The sequence below is a fragment of the Colius striatus genome, chromosome 11, assembly GCF_028858725.1.
Source record: "Colius striatus isolate bColStr4 chromosome 11, bColStr4.1.hap1, whole genome shotgun sequence".
NCBI lineage: Eukaryota > Metazoa > Chordata > Aves > Coliiformes > Coliidae > Colius > Colius striatus.
This window is the reverse complement of record NC_084769.1, coordinates 780438-798682: the sequence shown is the minus strand read 5'-3', so window position 1 is coordinate 798682 and position 18245 is coordinate 780438. Positions and strand designations below refer to the sequence as shown.

General features: G+C 50.2%; 2 protein-coding genes across 2 annotated transcripts in view; both read right to left on the bottom strand.

Moving 5' to 3' along the window:
* The window catches only part of ACVR1C (activin A receptor type 1C), a 30250-nt gene extending 23824 nt beyond the window's left edge, over positions 1 to 6426 (bottom strand). Inside the window, exon 1 of the mRNA XM_062004529.1 lies at positions 6418 to 6426. The gene's annotated coding sequence lies outside the window, so the exon portion shown is untranslated. The remainder of the gene's footprint in view (positions 1 to 6417) is intronic.
* Positions 6427 to 12665: 6239 nt separating this feature from the next.
* The window catches only part of ACVR1 (activin A receptor type 1), a 58687-nt gene continuing 53107 nt past the window's right edge, over positions 12666 to 18245 (bottom strand). Inside the window, exons 9-10 of the mRNA XM_062004782.1 lie at positions 14693 to 14823; positions 12666 to 13929 (exon numbers count right to left, since the gene is read on the bottom strand). Coding sequence (XP_061860766.1) covers positions 13795 to 13929; positions 14693 to 14823 — 266 coding nt within the window. The 3' untranslated portion in view covers positions 12666 to 13794. The remainder of the gene's footprint in view (positions 13930 to 14692; positions 14824 to 18245) is intronic.

Below are 18245 nucleotides of genomic sequence, written 5' to 3'. Positions count from 1 at the left end.
TCGGTCTCCAGCGGGAAGCAGGAATGGTCCCAGCACCAGTGATTCCACTCAAGCATACCAGGCAAAACCAAGAGAACCATTTCCATGGCTCACTTCCAAAGTTGGATAAGAAAACACTTGACCAACAGAGAGAAGAGCTGGGACAGATGAGGTTTTATGCCTCATGAAGGTAACAATGTTTGCTAGACATGAAAAGCTATGCAGAAGCATTTCAAACATCAACAGCCGAGCTTTGTTCCTCTTCCTTGCCTGAAATAAGGGATTATATGAGCACTTTGATGGGGGAGCAGGCACAGCCCTTCCCTTCACCTTGGGGCCGTGACCATCCCTCTCTGCAAGAGTGTAATGAGCATCACGCCAGGAAACTCCTGTGGTGAAAGCACCAAGAGAAAAGTAAATTGGAGCAAAACTAACTGAAAACTCTTAAAATGTTCTATTCTGCACTGCCTTACTAACTGCTGGTTCACAGAATGTTACTAGAGAACACAGCTTGAGCTTTTAATGGAAAGGTTGAAGGGAAGGGCTGTTTTGTACCACCCGCTGTAAAGGACAAGAACCTGTATCAGAAAAAACAGGAGGCTGCGTGTTTGCAGCCCTGCCCAAAGCCCTCGGTGGGCTGCGAGCCTCGTCCCACCCACGGAGGAATGGGCTGCCCGGATGGCCCCGCGCAGCTGAGCCCCAGGAGCTGTGTCAGAGCGCCGATGACAGCCCGGAGCAGCTCGGCACGACCCAACGGACGCACAGCTCGTGAGCGCACGGTGCCCAGCCCGCGTGGGCTGGACGCGGCTGCGGGCCGCTCATTCCCCGTAAACCCGCGCTGACCTATTTCTCGTGCATACACGTTGATCATAATTAAATGCATTAAGCTCCTTAACCTCCCGAGAGCCGGCGCTCAGCTCAGCCCGGCCGCGGCGGGGGGTGCGGGGGTGCTGCCGCGGCGCGGGGCGCACGGCGGGGCTCGGAGGGGTCCGGGGGTCCGGGTGCCGCCCCCCGCCTCGCCCGGAGCGGCGCCGCCGTCCCGCTGCCCCGTGCCCGCAGCCCTACCTGCGCACAGCGACACGGCGGCGCCCAGCAGCGCCAGCGCTGCCCGCAGCGCGGGGCCGGCCGCCCGACGCATGGCCGGGGCCGGGACGGGTCCTGCCGCCGCCGCAGCCGCTGCCGCCTCCCGCCGCTGCCCGCCGCAGCTATAGCGGCGCGGGGAGGGGCCCGGCCCGGCCCCGCCCGGAGCCCCGCGGCGCCCGCCCCGGCCCCGCCGCCCCTCCTCGGGACCGCTGGGCAGCGGCGGGCGGCTGCGGGAGGAGCGGAGCGGAGCGGAGGCAGCGGGGGGTGGCCGCGGGGACCCCGAGCCCCGCTCCCTGCCCTTGCGCCGGCGGGTCGGGGCCGGACACCGTCCCAGCGCCCGACCTACGAGCCTTCCTGGCGCACCGCTACACGCCTCTGGAGATTTTAACCGCAGATACAGACTAAAACTGGCCCGGAATGAAATCACTCCTCCTTATTAATTCCACTCCCCCTCCCAATACCTCTGAGGGGTTTGGGGCACCTTCCCCTCGGTTGCATCATCATTCTATGCCAAAATTTCCACGAACAGCAACATTGTGAACTGCTTTCAGCATTTCTCCTATATCTTGGTACAATCTGCCCCCTCGGTTCCATCCAGCCCTGGCAGTGCCGGCATCCCAAGAGCTCCTACACAGTACAAACCACCACGACAGTGTTCAAAGCCACTCTGGCCCAGCAGCCTCAGCAGTACTGATGGGTATCAAAGATCAATAACACTCAAATCAAGATACCATGAAACCTATTCCAAACGTGCCAGCAGAGCAGACTGCAGCCCAAATTGCCCCCAGGAAGGTGTTGCACGTGCTCCATTGCTCTGTATTTGCTTTAAAGTAGAAATACTGCCAAGATCCCTGTTCTCCACACACTGTCAGATGCACCTCAATTTTTTTGACTGCCATGCAATACACTATTATTATGACATGTCTATTAAGCCTTTCAGACTTCCCCAGACTGTAATTCCTGTCAGTGATCCTGTGGCAGCTTTTCCAATGCTGAAGTGAGTGACGTTTGTCAAATCAGCCTTTTGCAGCCTACCTCGCTCTACCTGGCGTCTCCGACTGTGCTGGCTGAGGCCCCACACTTGCACCAACACCTAGGGAAGGAAAAAACCAAAAGAAGACAACACCAGCTGTTAATTTAAATGCTGTATTTTTCCTTAAGCATTTATTCAGGGTGACACCACTGGCCGTGTTCAGGAGGTTTTTACCATCTCCTACCCCTGGTGTTTCTCTGCTGTTAGATTGGGGCTGAGCTACCCAGGCTCCTTCCATGCAACACCTGAGCTCATCTTGTCCCCAGTGCCTCCTCCTCTTGCTGTTAATGTTAGAAGGTCAACTTAGGACTCTGTAGGGTGGAGAGTCTGATGCTGTGGGATGGAGCCCCGTGAACCTCAACTGAGAAGGTGCCCACGGGACGTGCTGAGTGCACAGAGGTGCTGGGGCTCCTGCTCTGCCCCTCCGAGCTCAGGCGCCCCAGGAAGCAGCCTTCCCTCCTAATGCTGTTTATAAATAGCTATAAACACTGGGGTTGGCAGATACCACCTACAACCATCCACACACATTGTGTTGGGCAGCTTGGGTCAGAGATCTGCTACCATTAACCCGCACACGTCCCTCACACAACCACAGAGCAGCTACCAAACCATCTGAACAGCACAGTGCAGAGCCACAGCTGACACTGCAACACTCATGAAGGTGTCACTCTGTAACTTTCTGTTCCTGCCCTCCACATTATAACAGCTTCATAACTGCATCTACCTTATTCCTTGCATCATACAGATACCGAGGGGGTTTCTGTGCTGTTCTGCCTGTCAGGTTGTGTGGTTGTTTAGTATTTCCTTTCTTTCCCACACCTACCACCATAATTGCATTTTTTCTTGGGAATCCACACTACATAAACATTGAAATGATGAAACTCTCCCACAGTAAGTCTGCCATTTTCATCATGTAGTGTAGCAACCTTAATCCCTTCCTTCCTATTTCTCCCTTCCCCACCGTCCCATGAGCTCATCTTTATTCACTGATACCAAGAGGCATCTTGTAGTTAAACTGATCTGGTCCACGAAGTGTTGGCTACCATCAACATGCCATTACACAGAAAAGTCAAATCAGATCTCCACTCCTTCCCAAAGATGAGGGCTGGTCTAGAATACATGGTCGAGAAACTCGTAAGGAAAGTTTCTTTAACATACAGGGTTTCCTGTTGTATCTACATTATTTGCAGCCAGACAGTAGCTCTGGTTGTGGCACTCAGTGACACAGATGGGTATGAAGTGGCTTATTACTGCAGAGGTTTGGTGTGTTATTCTGCTGCCAAGCTCTGTGTGACTTTGCTCCCTTACAAATCTGATGGCAATGTCTACCAACACCTTTACTTCTGTTTGGACCAAATCTAACCCAACCCATCAGGCAGAGACGATGCACAACGATTACAAGATGCTTTTCCAGCCCTACCCATGAGATAGTGCAGTTGCACAGTTTATTACCCCTGAGGACCTACATGACTGACTCCACATCACACTGTTACAAACTCTGGGAGTCCATTTAAGAGCCAGAACCTTCATTCTCACCAAGACCCTGTTCAGGTGTGGAAGAAGGGTTTCTCGGGTCTGCTCAGGCACTGGGGGCGTGGGGTAGAGTGAGCGATGCTCTGTCACTGCTCAGTGCCAGTTTTTAAATCCAGACCCCTTTTAGCCTTGTTTGCAATATCCCCTTTGTATTTAGTCTGCAAGGAGCCTCTAAATTTGCAACCTTGTAGCCCTGCCATGCAGAGGCAGCAGCCTACAGGGAAATCACATGGGACTGCACCCAGCAAAGGAAACCACCAGAGCAACAGGAGCTGCTGCTGCTCCTGCAGTGAGAAAACTACAGAGCAGCAGAGCTGGAGGAAAAACTGTGAATGCACAGAAGTGCAGCTGTCCTGGCCTCAGAAGTCCCACCTCTAACCAGGGTAGTCCTGTCCTCAGTTACTTCATGGAGGACAAGAAGCAGTAAATCACTTTTAACACACCGTTGACAAATCACATGAAAAGAGTGATTACAGCAATAAACCGATGTGGGGGGACAAGGTGGCAAACACATCAGTCTCTCTCTTTTATTGGATTGGAGTGGTGATACAATACTGATGATGCATTAAGGCAAGAGAATTTGTTCTGTGAAATAGATACTTCAACACTAGTTCCACTAAAGCAGACAGCAAAAACTCCACTCAAACAGAGGCAAACTTACCCACCTGGATGCAGCACCCACCAGTCTGAACAGGTAGGAACGCAGGCTGCATCTCTCCAACACCCCCAAGAGATTTTACTGTACTACACACGTTATTTTAGTTTTAAAACTCTGATTTTATTCATATCATGGACACTGGGAGTGAAGAATTACCATGACAAAACTTGTTACCGAATGCAGCTCCCACAAAGGGACTCCAAAGCACTCAACAGCAACCAGCAGCTTGCCAAAGGCTGGGGACACCCCCTCAGTGTTCAAGGACAGAAGGAGAGATGGCTTCATCTCAGAAGAGGTTTGCTGAGCTCAGCAAAAGACACCACACATCCAGTAACTGAAAAATAACTGGTGCTTCTGGCCCAAGGAAGGTATCTTGTCTGGGATGGGAGGCCTAATCCTCTGGCAGACAGGACTCGGAGGAGAAGCTGGTGCCAGGCACGAGCCTGCCCCGCTGTCCTGGACAATATTTGTGATACTGTCCTGAACAAGTGCGACAATTTTAAAGAGCAACTAACGCCCAGGTTGGAGACACAAGCCACATCTGTGTATCTATCCTAGCAGGGCAGGGGACTGACAGGCCTTCAGTCACTGGAATCATTCAGCCTGCTGATGGAAAGGAGTGTTGCAGATACGTGTTAAAGCCAGAGGATTTTCTTTGGGACCTTGTAAATCTGTTAGAAACTTTGCAGCTTGTTGACACAAACCAATCCATGTCACAGTCTACGGATGCTGGCAGTACACTCAGATGCCTGACTGGATTTTCCATTTCCCCCCTCGTTTACATGTGTATTTATGAAAGAAGTGTGTCAGGACACTAATCACGTTGCTCTCTCACACCCATCAGGTGCCATGCTCTGCCCAGCTTTTCCATACACCACCTGGCAATGCTGTCCCTGGTGCCTGTTTCAAACAGATACCAGACCTTTTGTTTCCGATCAGGCTGTGAAAAACTAGTTGTCTGAGCACTTGTGTGTTATTATATTGTGAATTACACGATGCCTGTGAACTCTAGATTCGAGTTGCCTGTCAGGTTTTAACCCCCCTCTCCAGTAGGTCTCATGCAAGTCTCAGAGTATTACTGATGCATAATTGCAAGCTGCTTTCATTTTACAATTGTTTTGAGACTGGGTTTAAAACCAAAGAACCTCACCAAACTCACTTGTATTCTCTCAACCCTGCTCTGCACTCGGTGCTCTGTGTTTGCTTGCCTCCAGCACTCAAGCTCAGCCACCGTTTAGGAAGTGCCTGGGGTTGCTACAGTATGTAATAAAGCCCATTGCTGAAACAGCTGCATACGTGGCTTAAACGCCTTTTCCCACAGAGGTTGCTGGGAACATTGGCCTCCTTTAGTTGGTGGGGCTTTATCCCAAAGATCACCAGTGTTGTCAATTCTACAAGCATTACTTTTGTGAACTGAGATGCAGGAAGAACAGAAAATGCAACCACCTAACTTTAAAGTGGACTTCCATAGTTTACAAGGGGAATTCTCTATGTATGTTTTCATTAGTGCAGAAGTGAGAAGCAGTGAGTGCTCTCCCTCCTGGGGCTGGCCAGGCAGCTCCTGCCAAAGGGATGACAGCTAGGGCAGAGCTCTTATGGATGGGCCACTGGCTGAAACAGCCCCTCAGGAACTACACCAAGCACAGTAGGGGCAGAGACACAGTTCCTCACATCTTACCGTGTTTATAGAGCACTCTGAGATTTGTGGGTCCCCTGTTGTCCACACTGTCTTTCACCTTTTGTCTCTAATCTGCATCAGGCCTTTGACACACACCAAATGCCAGTGAAAAACAAAAGGACAAGACAAGGGACTGAGGAAGAAACCCCACACTTTGAGGCTGTTGTGAGGCAAGCACGCTCCAGAGTTAGCAGCTTGCATGGCATGGTTCATCGTGGGACAGAAATAGCCTGTCCTGGGGGTTTAGGAGCCTCTGGAAACGGACAACACCATAAAGTCATGTGCCAACTGGAAGTGCTTCTAGGGTTGGCTGGAAAACAAGAACTTTGTTTTGTAATTTGTTTTGCTCCCCATAAGGACAAAACTCAGACCTGTTGAAACTTTGTGCAGGCAGAACACCACCAAATCCACAGACATCCCAGAAATGCCATCAGGCCAGTGGTTACCACTCACCTTGGGCCTCCACATCCCAGGTCACTGTCCAGTTAGGGAGCTGTCTCACAGTCTGTTTCCCGTTCTGTTCATCCAGAAATGCTCCAAGACCTTCCAAAACTTGCTGTCAGAATGACACAGTCCTGCAAAAACATTTTGTTGTTGACCCTGGCAATTGGGGGGGGGGAAAAAAGTTAAAAAAATCCCAACCTGCTCCAAAAAACATTTTGCAGTTCTTCAGTCCCCATCCCTGCACCCACCAAAGCTGTTCCCAACAGCCCCGAAATCTATTAACCAGCAGCCCCTCGGTCTGTTCAAAAGTCCATATTGATGAGTGTGTGCCTCTGACGGAGGGGGCAATAATAGAACTACTCTCTGGCATCATTCAGACATACGAAGTGTCCAGAGTGAGCATCAGTGTAACTACAAAGTGAATTCCTACAGGACTGTGCCCTCTGCTCTCAGGATGGCCGGCAGTGTTCCCCTCTCAGGCCATCCCAGCGCTGACAGGGCTTTCCTGCCTCTCCTCCTGGACAGCAGTGGCTGTAGGGAGACTGAGGCAGAGCCCAAGCACATTGAAGCTGCTGCCTCAGGCACTTGGTCCTGGCTCCTTTCAGTTGCCTCCTGCAGCATTAAGTGTGAAGCACAAGCTAAGCCCAAGCCAGCTTTTCCACTGTGTGCTGCTTTGTGCCTGAGCTAACACAGCAACAACTCAGCCTCCAGCCCATGGCTCCCCAGTGAAAGGCAGGAGCAGAGAGGCTGCTGCTCAGAGGACAGCTGCTGCAGTGTCAGCCTGACATCAGCTCTGTGCTGAGATGGACACCAACATGCAGCTCCCCTCTCCCCATTGCTTCATAAGGCAAAGCCTGTGCCTCGGTCCAGCCAAGCTGTACTGGGCACTGGGGCTTCTGCACTGTAGTTTCCACAGGGGGTTCCTGGGGGGCCCCTTTGGAACCATCCCTGGGGGGAGCGAGACGAGAGTAGGTTCATCAGGAATAGCAAGAGGAAAACTGAACCATCCACTGGCAACTGCTGGAACAAAGGCAAGGTCAGAGTCCCTTCCCTAAAGGCTTCCACTTTAATTCCAGATCCTCATGTAAAACAGTGCAAAAAGCACCAAGAATACTGAATTCTGTGAAGTTCCTTGTGCAACTTGAGAAGTGCTTGCAGAGCAACTGCAATTGAGATTCTCATTTCTGTGAGCAATTAGCAGCGGCAGAATCCTTTTGGGGGTTGTTTTGCCCATTATCGATGTTCACCTAATGAAGATGGGCAGTCACGTATTCTAAGCTCACACAGCATCTCATTGCAGGGGACTGGACACAGTGAGTTTGTCAGTTTCCAGCCTGTTTCCAGTGTAAGCGGAAAGCCGGCGCTGGAAGGCCGCCGCAGCCCCCATCGACCGCCGCACGGCTCAGGCAGTAATTGTGCTCAGCGTGCGCTCAGCGCCTGGGCTCGGCTCTCAGAGCACTGCTGCTGCTGCTCCACACCTCTGCAACAGCTCAGCTGCACGGCCAGTGCTAAGCTATTTTTAATTCCACGCACTAAACGGTTCCAGGTTGCACATACAGCACAGAACCAAACAAGAGCAGACAAAAGGCATCGCTTTGCCCTCCGTGTTTCACAGGTTCTCTGTACACCGAGTTACCGTGAGCTCTCCTTTGCTAGCAGTTCCTCTGCTCTTACAAACTGCTCTTTAGACCCTTCAGTTTCCTCTTTTCGGCTCTCATGTGGAAGTTACATCCTCTGTGCTGGAGGCAGACGATGTAATGCAACAGCTGTTGTAGCAAATCGTCATCAGACAACTCGCAGCATCCCACCCACAGTCCCCAACTGCCCCCAGCCTTTGGTGGGCAGCACATTGCAAAGGCTGCAAGGTTTTACAGGAGAACATTCCAAGAATAATGAGAAATCTATGCTGTGCACCTGAAACACTTGTGATATTTGGGGTAGGAAGGTTTTTTGGATGGTGAGAAATGGACAAGACTGCTGCAGAGACCTATGGGGGGAGAGATCAGAGTGGTATAAAGTCCTTAAGTGTAGTTAGCAACAGATACCAAGCTTCAGTCAACTGTATCATGACCCCTTAAGATCAAAAGAACAAGCTGACTGCAGGTTTTAATGTCTTCATCAAGAAAATCTCTGGCCTAGCCAAGTTTGGTTTCCTTCTGGCATAACTCCCCATAGCTACTGCTCCGCTCTTCTCTGAGCCTGGAAGGAAGAAGTGCAGCTCACAGATGGGAGGAAGGCGGCGTGGCCAGAGGCACTGTCCTGCAAAAGCTGTCCCTCCCCAGGGGTGAGTCCCAGGACAACTGAGGGAGCAGCAGACAAGCGGGGAGCAGCGCTTTTGTCCAGCAGCTGCTGCTTGTCCCAGGCACTGCTGGATGTTTGTCTGTCTGTAAGCACAGAGCCCTGAGGAGCCCCAGCACCCCGAGGCCAGGCCGTGGCCCTCCCGCTGCCGTGCCAGGGCTGCGCCCGGGTTGGGACACGCTGCTGGGGCTGGTGCGGCCGTGCAGAGCGGCACACGGCCACAGCCGTGCCAGCAAGGGCACGCTGCCTTCAGAAACACAACAGCAAACCAGCACCAAGTCCCAAGTCCGAGAGCTGGCAGGCACTCGAGTCTACGATGGCAACAGCCCGCCGTCCCCAAGAGGGCCGTGTTCCCCGACCTCTGAGCAGCGCCTGGCACAGCGCAGGACGACCCGTGAGCATGTCCCAGACCCCTCCGAAAATCCCTTTAGCAGACTTCACACAGCTCTCTGCCACACATGATGTGGAGGCAGCAAGATGGGTCCATAACCAGGAATAAACTGCAGTTTCCAAAGAGAAGGTCCTGGCCTCTCCTCCCCGAGTACCAGAGATCCTGCACGGCCTCGCTGCCCCTGCCACAGGCCAAGACTGACCCACACCATGTGTGGCTGTGCTCGGCTTTCCCTGGCATGCTTTGGCTCATGGCTTGGCACCGTGTCTCAGTTCAGGCACTACAAGTGAGGTGGGTTTCTTCCTTCCAGCTGGGGATCAAGCAAATGTGCTATTCCCAGGAGAGAGCATCTGCCACGGTACAACATTAATTCTACATTTGATAAAATGCTTACTGTTCCCACATGAGTCTTAGCTTTAAAGTGTAAAAATGCATTCTGTGTTTGAGAGGACTTCACTTCCCTCTGGTTAGATGGAATGGCACCAGTAACAGCCTCCTTTCCCTTCTCCAGTGCCAACCACCATGCCAAGGCTGATCTTTGTGCACAGCAGACATTTCACCCCACAGGGAAGAGAATCCCTCCTTGTCCTTCCTTATCAACATAGCTGATTCCAGGTAAATTAAAGTCTGGAAGGCTTGGTACAGATTCTTCATGGACAATTCCAGCACAGAGGGCCCACAAGGGAAGGCACAGGCAGTGGGATGAAGCCTTCAATGACTTCACTACAGCAACACAATCTGGAGTTGCAGGCACTGGGCTGCAGGCAGCAGTCCCCAGGATGCTGTCCATGTGCAGCATGCTCCTAACGAAGAACAAACAAGCATTCTGCATATGGAGGGACAAAATCCAAGCAAAAAGCACCAACCTCTCCCCCAAAGCTAAAGCAACCCTGCTTTTTACGTAGGCTTGCTCCTGCAAGCAGCAAGTAGCCATACCCATCAGGAGGACAGCCAGACCCAACAGACAGTGCCACTCCTGCGCTGCTGCAGCATTTCAGTTCTGTTTGACAGGCAGGGCCTCCTTCCTCTTGCCAGGGCTCCGGTACAGGGCCAGGCTCTGTTCCAGTGACAGCACCCCAGATCCACACTGGCTGTGTACAGCGTGAATCCGCCAGACACATGAATAATTCAGCCATGGAACTGCCTGTGCCATCTCCATAGTAATAAATGCAACGATGCCCTTATGGCAGAAGATTATATATAAGCACTCCAAATCTCTTTAGAAGATTAGATTTTGGGGGGGAGGTACCAGAGGAACATCAATTAATAATCATGCAGTAAAAACAGCGTGGGAGGCAGTGATGTTGTCTTCACCTGCAGCACTTGGAGACTCTTCCCCACTGCCTGAACCTTGACACTGAGAGAAAAAGCAGAGAGGAGTTTTCTCCCAGTTGTCAAGATGCTTGAAAATGGGGTTAAACACCACAGATAATCCCTCCCTGGCTATAACAGAGCCATTCCTCCTCTGCTCCCAGGTACACCAACCCCAGTTCCCCGGTAGCAGCAGTCAGAGGGGCACCCTGACTGCCCCCAGCAGCAGCAGTCAGTGGGGCACCCTGACTGCCCCCAGCAGCAGCAGTCAGTGGGGCACCCTGACTGCCCCCAGCAGCATCCACACCTTCGAGAAGCACAGTGCTGAAGGACTTAGCCCTGAGTCAAGAGATACGAAACTGCTAAGAAATTACTGCTCATTATTTTCCACTCAATTGTCTTGATTCAAGTTTGCCAGAGAGTCACATAATTCAAAGAAACATGTGAGTTAACATTTCAAACGGTTCAGTCAAAGCCTGGACCAAAAATACTTCATTAGCAGGACATGAACATGAGTTTTGTTTAGAACAATCCCTGGATGTTTTGATATGCAAGAGGAAGCTACCAGCAGCGGGACCAATGCAAATGACCTTGTCCAGCATGTCACCAAGTGCCTGGGACAGGCTTTTCCATCCAAGTCAGCTCCTGGCAGGCTCCTGGAGATTGGCTGCTGCCCTCCCACAGCAGAGCCCACAGACCTGCACTGGGGAGACACAATCTTGCCAAAGTCTAGTGAGATGCTGTGACTCAGCATGCCAGTGTTAGAGAAAGGCTCTGCAAATGCAGCCAGCATTAATTGTTATTAGTCATCAACGTGACAGACTTGTCCCTCTCCTGTAACACCTGCACTGCAAAATCCTGGAGATGTGAGAGCTCCAAGCAAAACCCCTAACCAGCCATTTCAAAAGTAATGCACCCCGAGCTTCCAGCTCTGACTTTGGCCCTGTCCGTCCATAGAGCTGCCTCCCCTCCTGCCCTGTGAAGACATCCCCAGCTGCCCTCATCCCCAGCACTGCAGCAGCCTGACATCTCCCTCACCACAGGCTGCCTCACCTCTCGCTTCTTTCCAACACCAACATCTGTTCCATGACACAAACATATATGAAAGACATTTACTTATCTGTGTGCAGCAGGCACCTGGAGTTAAGAACTGTGGGCAATACAGAAAAAGCTATCACCTGCATCAGAAGGCTATCACCTGCATCAGAAGGCTATCACCTGCATCAGAAGGCTATCACCACCAGAGCTGCCCCTTTTGCAGCTGCAGCTGCCACTAGCTACTTGCATCCAGTCCAACAGACCGACCCCCTGGAGCCATGGCAGAAGCCCCATTCCTCCTGGTCTGCCACTGTTTACAGCTGGCTCAGCACACATCACATCCAGCTGAAAGCAAACCAGAATGCAGTGAGACAAACAAGCTTTCACTTCCTATAAATAACTAACAAAGAAAACCAACCAGATCACGCTTGTCCTATGGTTTTGCAGCACTGTCTCCGCTCTGATTCTCATGGAGGATAATTAAAGAGACCCAGCAACTGCTGCCAGTTGAGGCTGCTCTGCAGCAGTCTGAGCCCCACACCTGGCTGCTGTTTCCACACTGCAGATGCAGCAGCAGCATGGCAGGCTGCTTGGGCACAGCAGGACAATGGAGACCAGGGCCGAGAAGGAAAGTCACAGAGGAAGAGGAGAGTGAAATTCAGCAGGCTTAAGGCTGAGAAGGGAACCTCACAGCCAGAGGAATCATGTCCAAATGGCTAAACACCATCCATGTCCTTACATTACCTGGAGGATTTCAAGGCCACGAACACAGGAGTGGTTCTCCAAGGGTGAAAGGGCACTGTCACTTCCTAGTTGCAATTCCACTTGGCATAAAAAGTGAGATGAGAGTATTGAGAGTTACAGTCAGAGAAATGGCTCTCTAGGGACGGAGCTGAGTCCCTCCCCATGGGCTGGGGGACAAGGAGTCTCCTCCTGCAAGGTATGCTCTGGAGGTTTGCATGGACATAGCCAATGTCACGTCCAAGGAGAGCACACCAGTTGCCTGCTGTCCTGTTTTGGGATGTAGCCCAGCCCAGGAGCAGCACAGCCAGACAAGGGGCTGTTCAGAGCCTCGGTCCTGCGGCGTCCCACGCAGTGTCCCATGCAGGATGACTCGGGCCAGCTCCGTTTCCCCGCAGCATAGGGCTGGTGACCCCGCTGTGTCACTGCTACAACCTCTGTGACTAACAGGCAGTAAGAGGACTAAAACACTCCTTGGTTTGACTTGAAAACATTCTATTTAATTTATACAAATACCTACTAAATAGAAAAAGTAGATTAAAACAAAATAGTTATTTTTCTGGCAGAGTTTAAATGCATATTATATAGCTTAGAAGAAATAAAATGCATTTTCCCCACAGCGTTCATGACCTAAAACTGCAGTCAAGTCCTCCACTGTTTTCCTGTTCTAGATCAGCAAGATACTAGACACAATGTTGTGTGGGTAATGGCTATATATACGTTCCGTATTCGAACTGAAAACATGTTACAGACCACACACCTACAAATGTGAAGCACTTAAAACGTGACTATCGAGTTGTAATATGGCAATACAGAAAACAATTCATGTTTCAGGTTATAGTGTGTTACAAAAACATCTGTGTAAGAAATCATGAAAGAGGCCACATAAAAATAAGCTTTAACTTTATGCACTTACTTTACAGTTAAAAAACCTGGCAAGTGCACTAGTAATAAATAATTTGCAAGTTGTGTATAAACGAGAAGTTCCTAATGTTCAGCATTATTGTAAACATCAGTACACGTGTAAAATGCAGCTAAAATCTGACAGTTACATTTTCAGTTTACCAAATTCATTTCCTATTACTCAGGCATAGATCAATGTAGTATACAGCCAATCATATTTTTGGCAAGTCATGTCATTAAAATTAACAGTGACAGTGCAAGTAAGGAATGCAAAGAATTCCTAGTGCAATAAAGAAGAGAAGCACAGGCAATATTGCTGATTAAAGTTTACCACTTCCATACGTTCACCCTGGGAGTGATCAGGAGGATTAAAAATAAAAACAAAGAAACAAACAAAAAAAAAAGCTGTTCAAAGCCATTATTTAATGCCCTGATCTTGTCTTAGGATTTCTCTGTCTTCCTTCAGGCCACTACCTTTGCAACAGTACATCCAGCGCGAGACCTTACAGCTTGACCATTAGTGAAATGCCCATCGCAGCCACTGAGCAAAGTCCGTCGTGTTCCGCGTCTCCCGCACAGCACGTGGCTTGGCAAGGACTTCTGCTCTGTCAGAAGCCACGTGGGGACCAACCGTATGAACCGCCTGGCCAGACCGCTCCCGAGCCAGACACGTGCCTTCCTGCCAGGAGAGCACCAGGAGAAGGTCAGCAGTCAGCTTTCAGTTTATCTAAGGAATTATCAATTTTGGTCAAAGTCTTTTTGATTCGCAGGGCTGTGAGTCTCGCTGACGGGTTCTGGTACCAGCATTCTTTCATCAGCTTGGCAAGAGATGTTAACGTCTGGGGAAACAGTAAAGAAACAAAGCCACAGAACACATGTGTCAGTACACAAAGCACAAGCCAAGGAAGCACCAGGCTGGGCTCAGCACTAACAATACAGTTTTACTGTCTTATTGATGCAGAGTCCTGCACCTGGGGAGGAACAACCCCCTGCACCAGTACAGGCTGGGGATTGACCTGCTGGAGAGCAGCTCTGCAGAGACACACGTGGGAGTCCTGGTTGACAGTAAGCTAAATATGAGCCAGCAATGTGCCCTCGTGGGTAAGAAGGCCAATGGCAGCCTGGGATGCATCAAGAAGAGTGTGAGCAGCAGGTCAACGGAGGTTCTCCTCCCCCTCTACTCTGCCCTAGTGAGGCCTCATCTGGAGTCCTGTTTCCAGTTCTGGGCTCCCCAGCTCAAGAGGGACAGGGAACTGCTGGAGAGAGGCCAGTACAGGGCCAACAAGATGATCAGGGGACTGGAACATCTTTTTTACGAGAAAGGCTGCGGGTTTCCAGCCCCGCCTGGACACATTCCTGTGTGATCTGATCTAGGTGGGAGCTGCTTCTGCAGGGAAGGTGGGCTGGATGATCTCTAAAGGTCCCTTCCAACCCCCACCATTCTGTGATTCTGTGTAATATACCTGAAACCTGTACGGGTACTGCCCCTGACAAGAAGCACTGAGATCATTTCAAATGATAACTGAAAACAACATCCATGAGTATTTCAAGAGAAGGGCCAGCACTCGTCTGCAGCAGCCCCTCACAGGCACACACACTTACAGGGTCTGAGAACCATCTGTTGGGAATGTTGGGCCTTTGCTGATCCACACAGACCACTTTCCTCATGTCTTCAAAGCTGGGATCGTTTGGAACCAAGTCATAAAACGGTGGTTTATAATCTTCCACAATACCTGGCGAGACAAACAAGAGAAGGGTCATTTAATGACTGTGTCAGCACAAGGCATTTCTGCATAGAAAGAGAGAACTCGTGACCCAGATAGCTGAGGAGCACAAAAACCTTCCAAAAGGTAACACCCCAGCGTCAAGCACCCGTTAGACAGCACAGGAACAGCTTTTTCTACCCAAAATGTTAATTAATTGGCTCATACCACAATTCCACAAAGTAAGAACTACTTCCACTTCACAGATGCTGGAGCTGAAATAGCGAGAAAGAAGTTCACTTGCCAAAAGGCCATCTTTTATAGTGCGTGGAGGTGTGCTAACCACGCAGGGCTGGGCTTTCTGCTAGCAAACCTGAACGTAAGCTCTGCACTGTGGTTCTTAATGGGCTTGCCACACACTTTGCGTGGCTTTATGATTCCCAAAAGAGCCCAATAAGCATGTCAGTGGCTACGGACTCTCACATTGCTGCTTCAAACGATTTCATTTGTTACTAGAACAGTAAAATACCCAGGGTAACTGACAGCACGTGCCATCACCCGGGCAAACGCCCGACAGCCCGCGGCACCCAGCCTCCAAATGCCTTCGCCAGGGCTGACAAACGAGTCGATGTATGTGCTCTCACAACTTGTCACCCAGATCACAGCAAGCCAGCAGGCTAGGGACCCTTTTGCCTACTTGAAGGCATGCACTGCTGTTTCATCAGTGGATTAAGCTCAAAAATGATCTATAGGGAGTTCAACTTCCTTAGCAAGCCAGTTTAAAAACTGGTGTTCAAAGACAGGCATTTGGGTCAGCAGCTTGGAAAAACACCAAGTGAATGAGGCTCTCTATGTACAGCAGGAACATGGGCAGAACAACCTTAAAACTGCTTCTTAGCAGACTGGCAGCTCTCTCACTGTCAGACACATACAAACCAGGAGAATTCCTGTTGCTTGGATGTGCTCAAGTGGAAAAGAGGATCTCAAACTTGGCTACAGTGCTTGAGTTCTAATTTTTATTCTATTGGAGCTGAAGACCAAAATCCCCTAGCCATCCTGTAAAGATCTGTAAACCCCCAGCTGTGATGGCTAAGTGAAGAGGGAAATGGTCTTCAAGGAATGACAATTGTCTTGGAAAACAGTAGGACAGTTCAAAGATCTGGCTACCCAAGGGAGTTAAGGTAACAGAGTCATTAGCAGACTGCAGGGCTTGTCCCAGGGTATTCTGACACAGATGCACCACCTTCCCCTTCTGAGCCATTCCTAATTGCATATACCAAACCACCTCCAGGGCTGAACTCTTGTCTTCATATTCCTCTTGCTTCCTCCCAGAACACTGAATCAAGGTTATTGTAAGAACTGAAGAATACAAAACCCCTCTGGTAAGCACAGACAGTGTGGATACAGATGAAGTAGTGGCTTCACATGAGTCAAATGCAGAACCTCAGAGCTACGTCTTACAGCTCTGAAAACGTTTCCAGGGTCATTAGGATGTTACACATTAACTTTATCTGTAGGAGACAGAGTCTGGCTCTAACTCGCTATTTTCATGTGGTCCTTTCAAAGTATAGGGCACATAAGCAGCCACTTCAGATAAGAGTAATAAACAGGAGCTGAAGTAGGTCTAGCCTTTCCTCCAGTAGCGCCTGCAGAGTGCTCCAAGTGGCAGCATGGCATGGGAGGCCCTGTAGGCAGCCACAGTCACCTCTGTCCCACAGCAGCGGGCACCCTGCCCGCAGCACATGGCCCTCGTCCGCTGCCCCACCGGCACACCAGCACCACCCACAGCCTCCCGCTCTCCGGACAGTTGTAAGATGACTTCTGACACTTTTATTGTCTTTCTCCCCCTGAGGTTGCTGGCTGCTTGCTGCTCACATCAGCCAGAGCTCACACACAAAGTGGTGTTTGCTTCACCTTCATTTCTCATTGCTGGAACATCAGCTTGTGCTACACATGCACAAACACAACTCCTGGAGCAAGGCAAGAGCCCACAAACGCCTAAGCAACAGACGTGGCCTTGGAGATACAACAGGCAGACACCAAGGGTGGCTCTGAGCAGTAACTATCTCTCAGCTCCTGGTGTTACTGTTAACCCTGAACAAGAGCACGGCACTGGGAACACGCGTGAAGAGTCCCAGGGAACAGAAGCGTGAGTGCCAGGCAAGCAGCGATGCAGGGCGCTGTGTGCCGGGAAGGGAGCACCCTGCAACGCACTGAACAGCCACTCCACAGGGAAGAAGCAATGCTCTGTTTGAAGACAGTAAAATACTGATTTGAGAGCTTAAGTCGCATGTTCAAGTACAGAGAGAAGTGCTGAGTGGCTCCTGCGACAGCACAAAGACAATTCCCAACCATTCTTAGGTGTGGTGAAGGAGTTTCCAATCACATTTTCCTCCTCATACTAAGCCACAGCAGGAGAGTACTCAGAATCACTGTGTCACCCTGAGGGACGTCAGAGGGGCTTAAAAAAGCATTTAAAAAAGGTAAAAGCTTAAAAAGCCAAAAAAAGAAACTAAAGCAAGTTTTTCCATGTTTATAACCACCAGGCTTAGTCTGATTATGAAAACTTCAGGGTCTCCACAAACTGAAGTACTGAACAAAGGGAATTCATGGGGACAGACTCTGCACGTCCACCCGAGTAACTCAGAGATAACAAGTGTCCCTCAGCATGAAGTGGCAGCAAAAGCGTCCAGCACACAGAGCTGACAACTGCTGCTGGCCCACTGAAGAAACAGTGCTGCCCAGCTCACACCAGCATGCTCCCCTGACCTCAGCTTGCTCGCTCTCAGTGCAAAGTCTTAGTACAAATCACACAGGCTTATCTGAGTGACCACCTGATGAAGTCATGATGTCCACACAGCTCAACACCCAAATGTGAGAGAAAACACTTATTCCATTTCGAATCCCTGCAAGGAGATGTAATTACTCATGGCAACAGCCAGAAACACAGAGCAACTGGAAATAAGTGCCGTGGGATTAGCATCACCATTGTCTTAAGTTTAAGACTTGACTGACGTGACCAATGACAATCTGCATTAGCACTCAAAGCTCCTTCTTGGTGGCACTGAGCTCAGTCTGAACCAAACCAACCTTGGTAGGTCTGCAGTCCGTGCTGGGTTTCATACCATCTTGGTGAAGCTGCCAGCACAATCTGAGCTTGTTAGTTCAAAAGCAGCTCAGGTAAATTGTCTGTGAACTGCAGGTACTGCAGCAATACCTACAGATCAAGACCTCAGCACAGGAATATTAAATAATAGGTACCACGGCATGGAATTTTCATTTCAAGGCGTAACTAGGTAAGACTGTGTACATTTTTAATATCTATTTCTTACAGTATACACACACAGAAAGTGTAAGTGTACATTCAGACACAAAGGCAGCAAGACATCTAATATTCAAAGGATTAGCAGGTTCCAACAGCACTGAAGTGAGACAGACTCCAGATAAGCCAC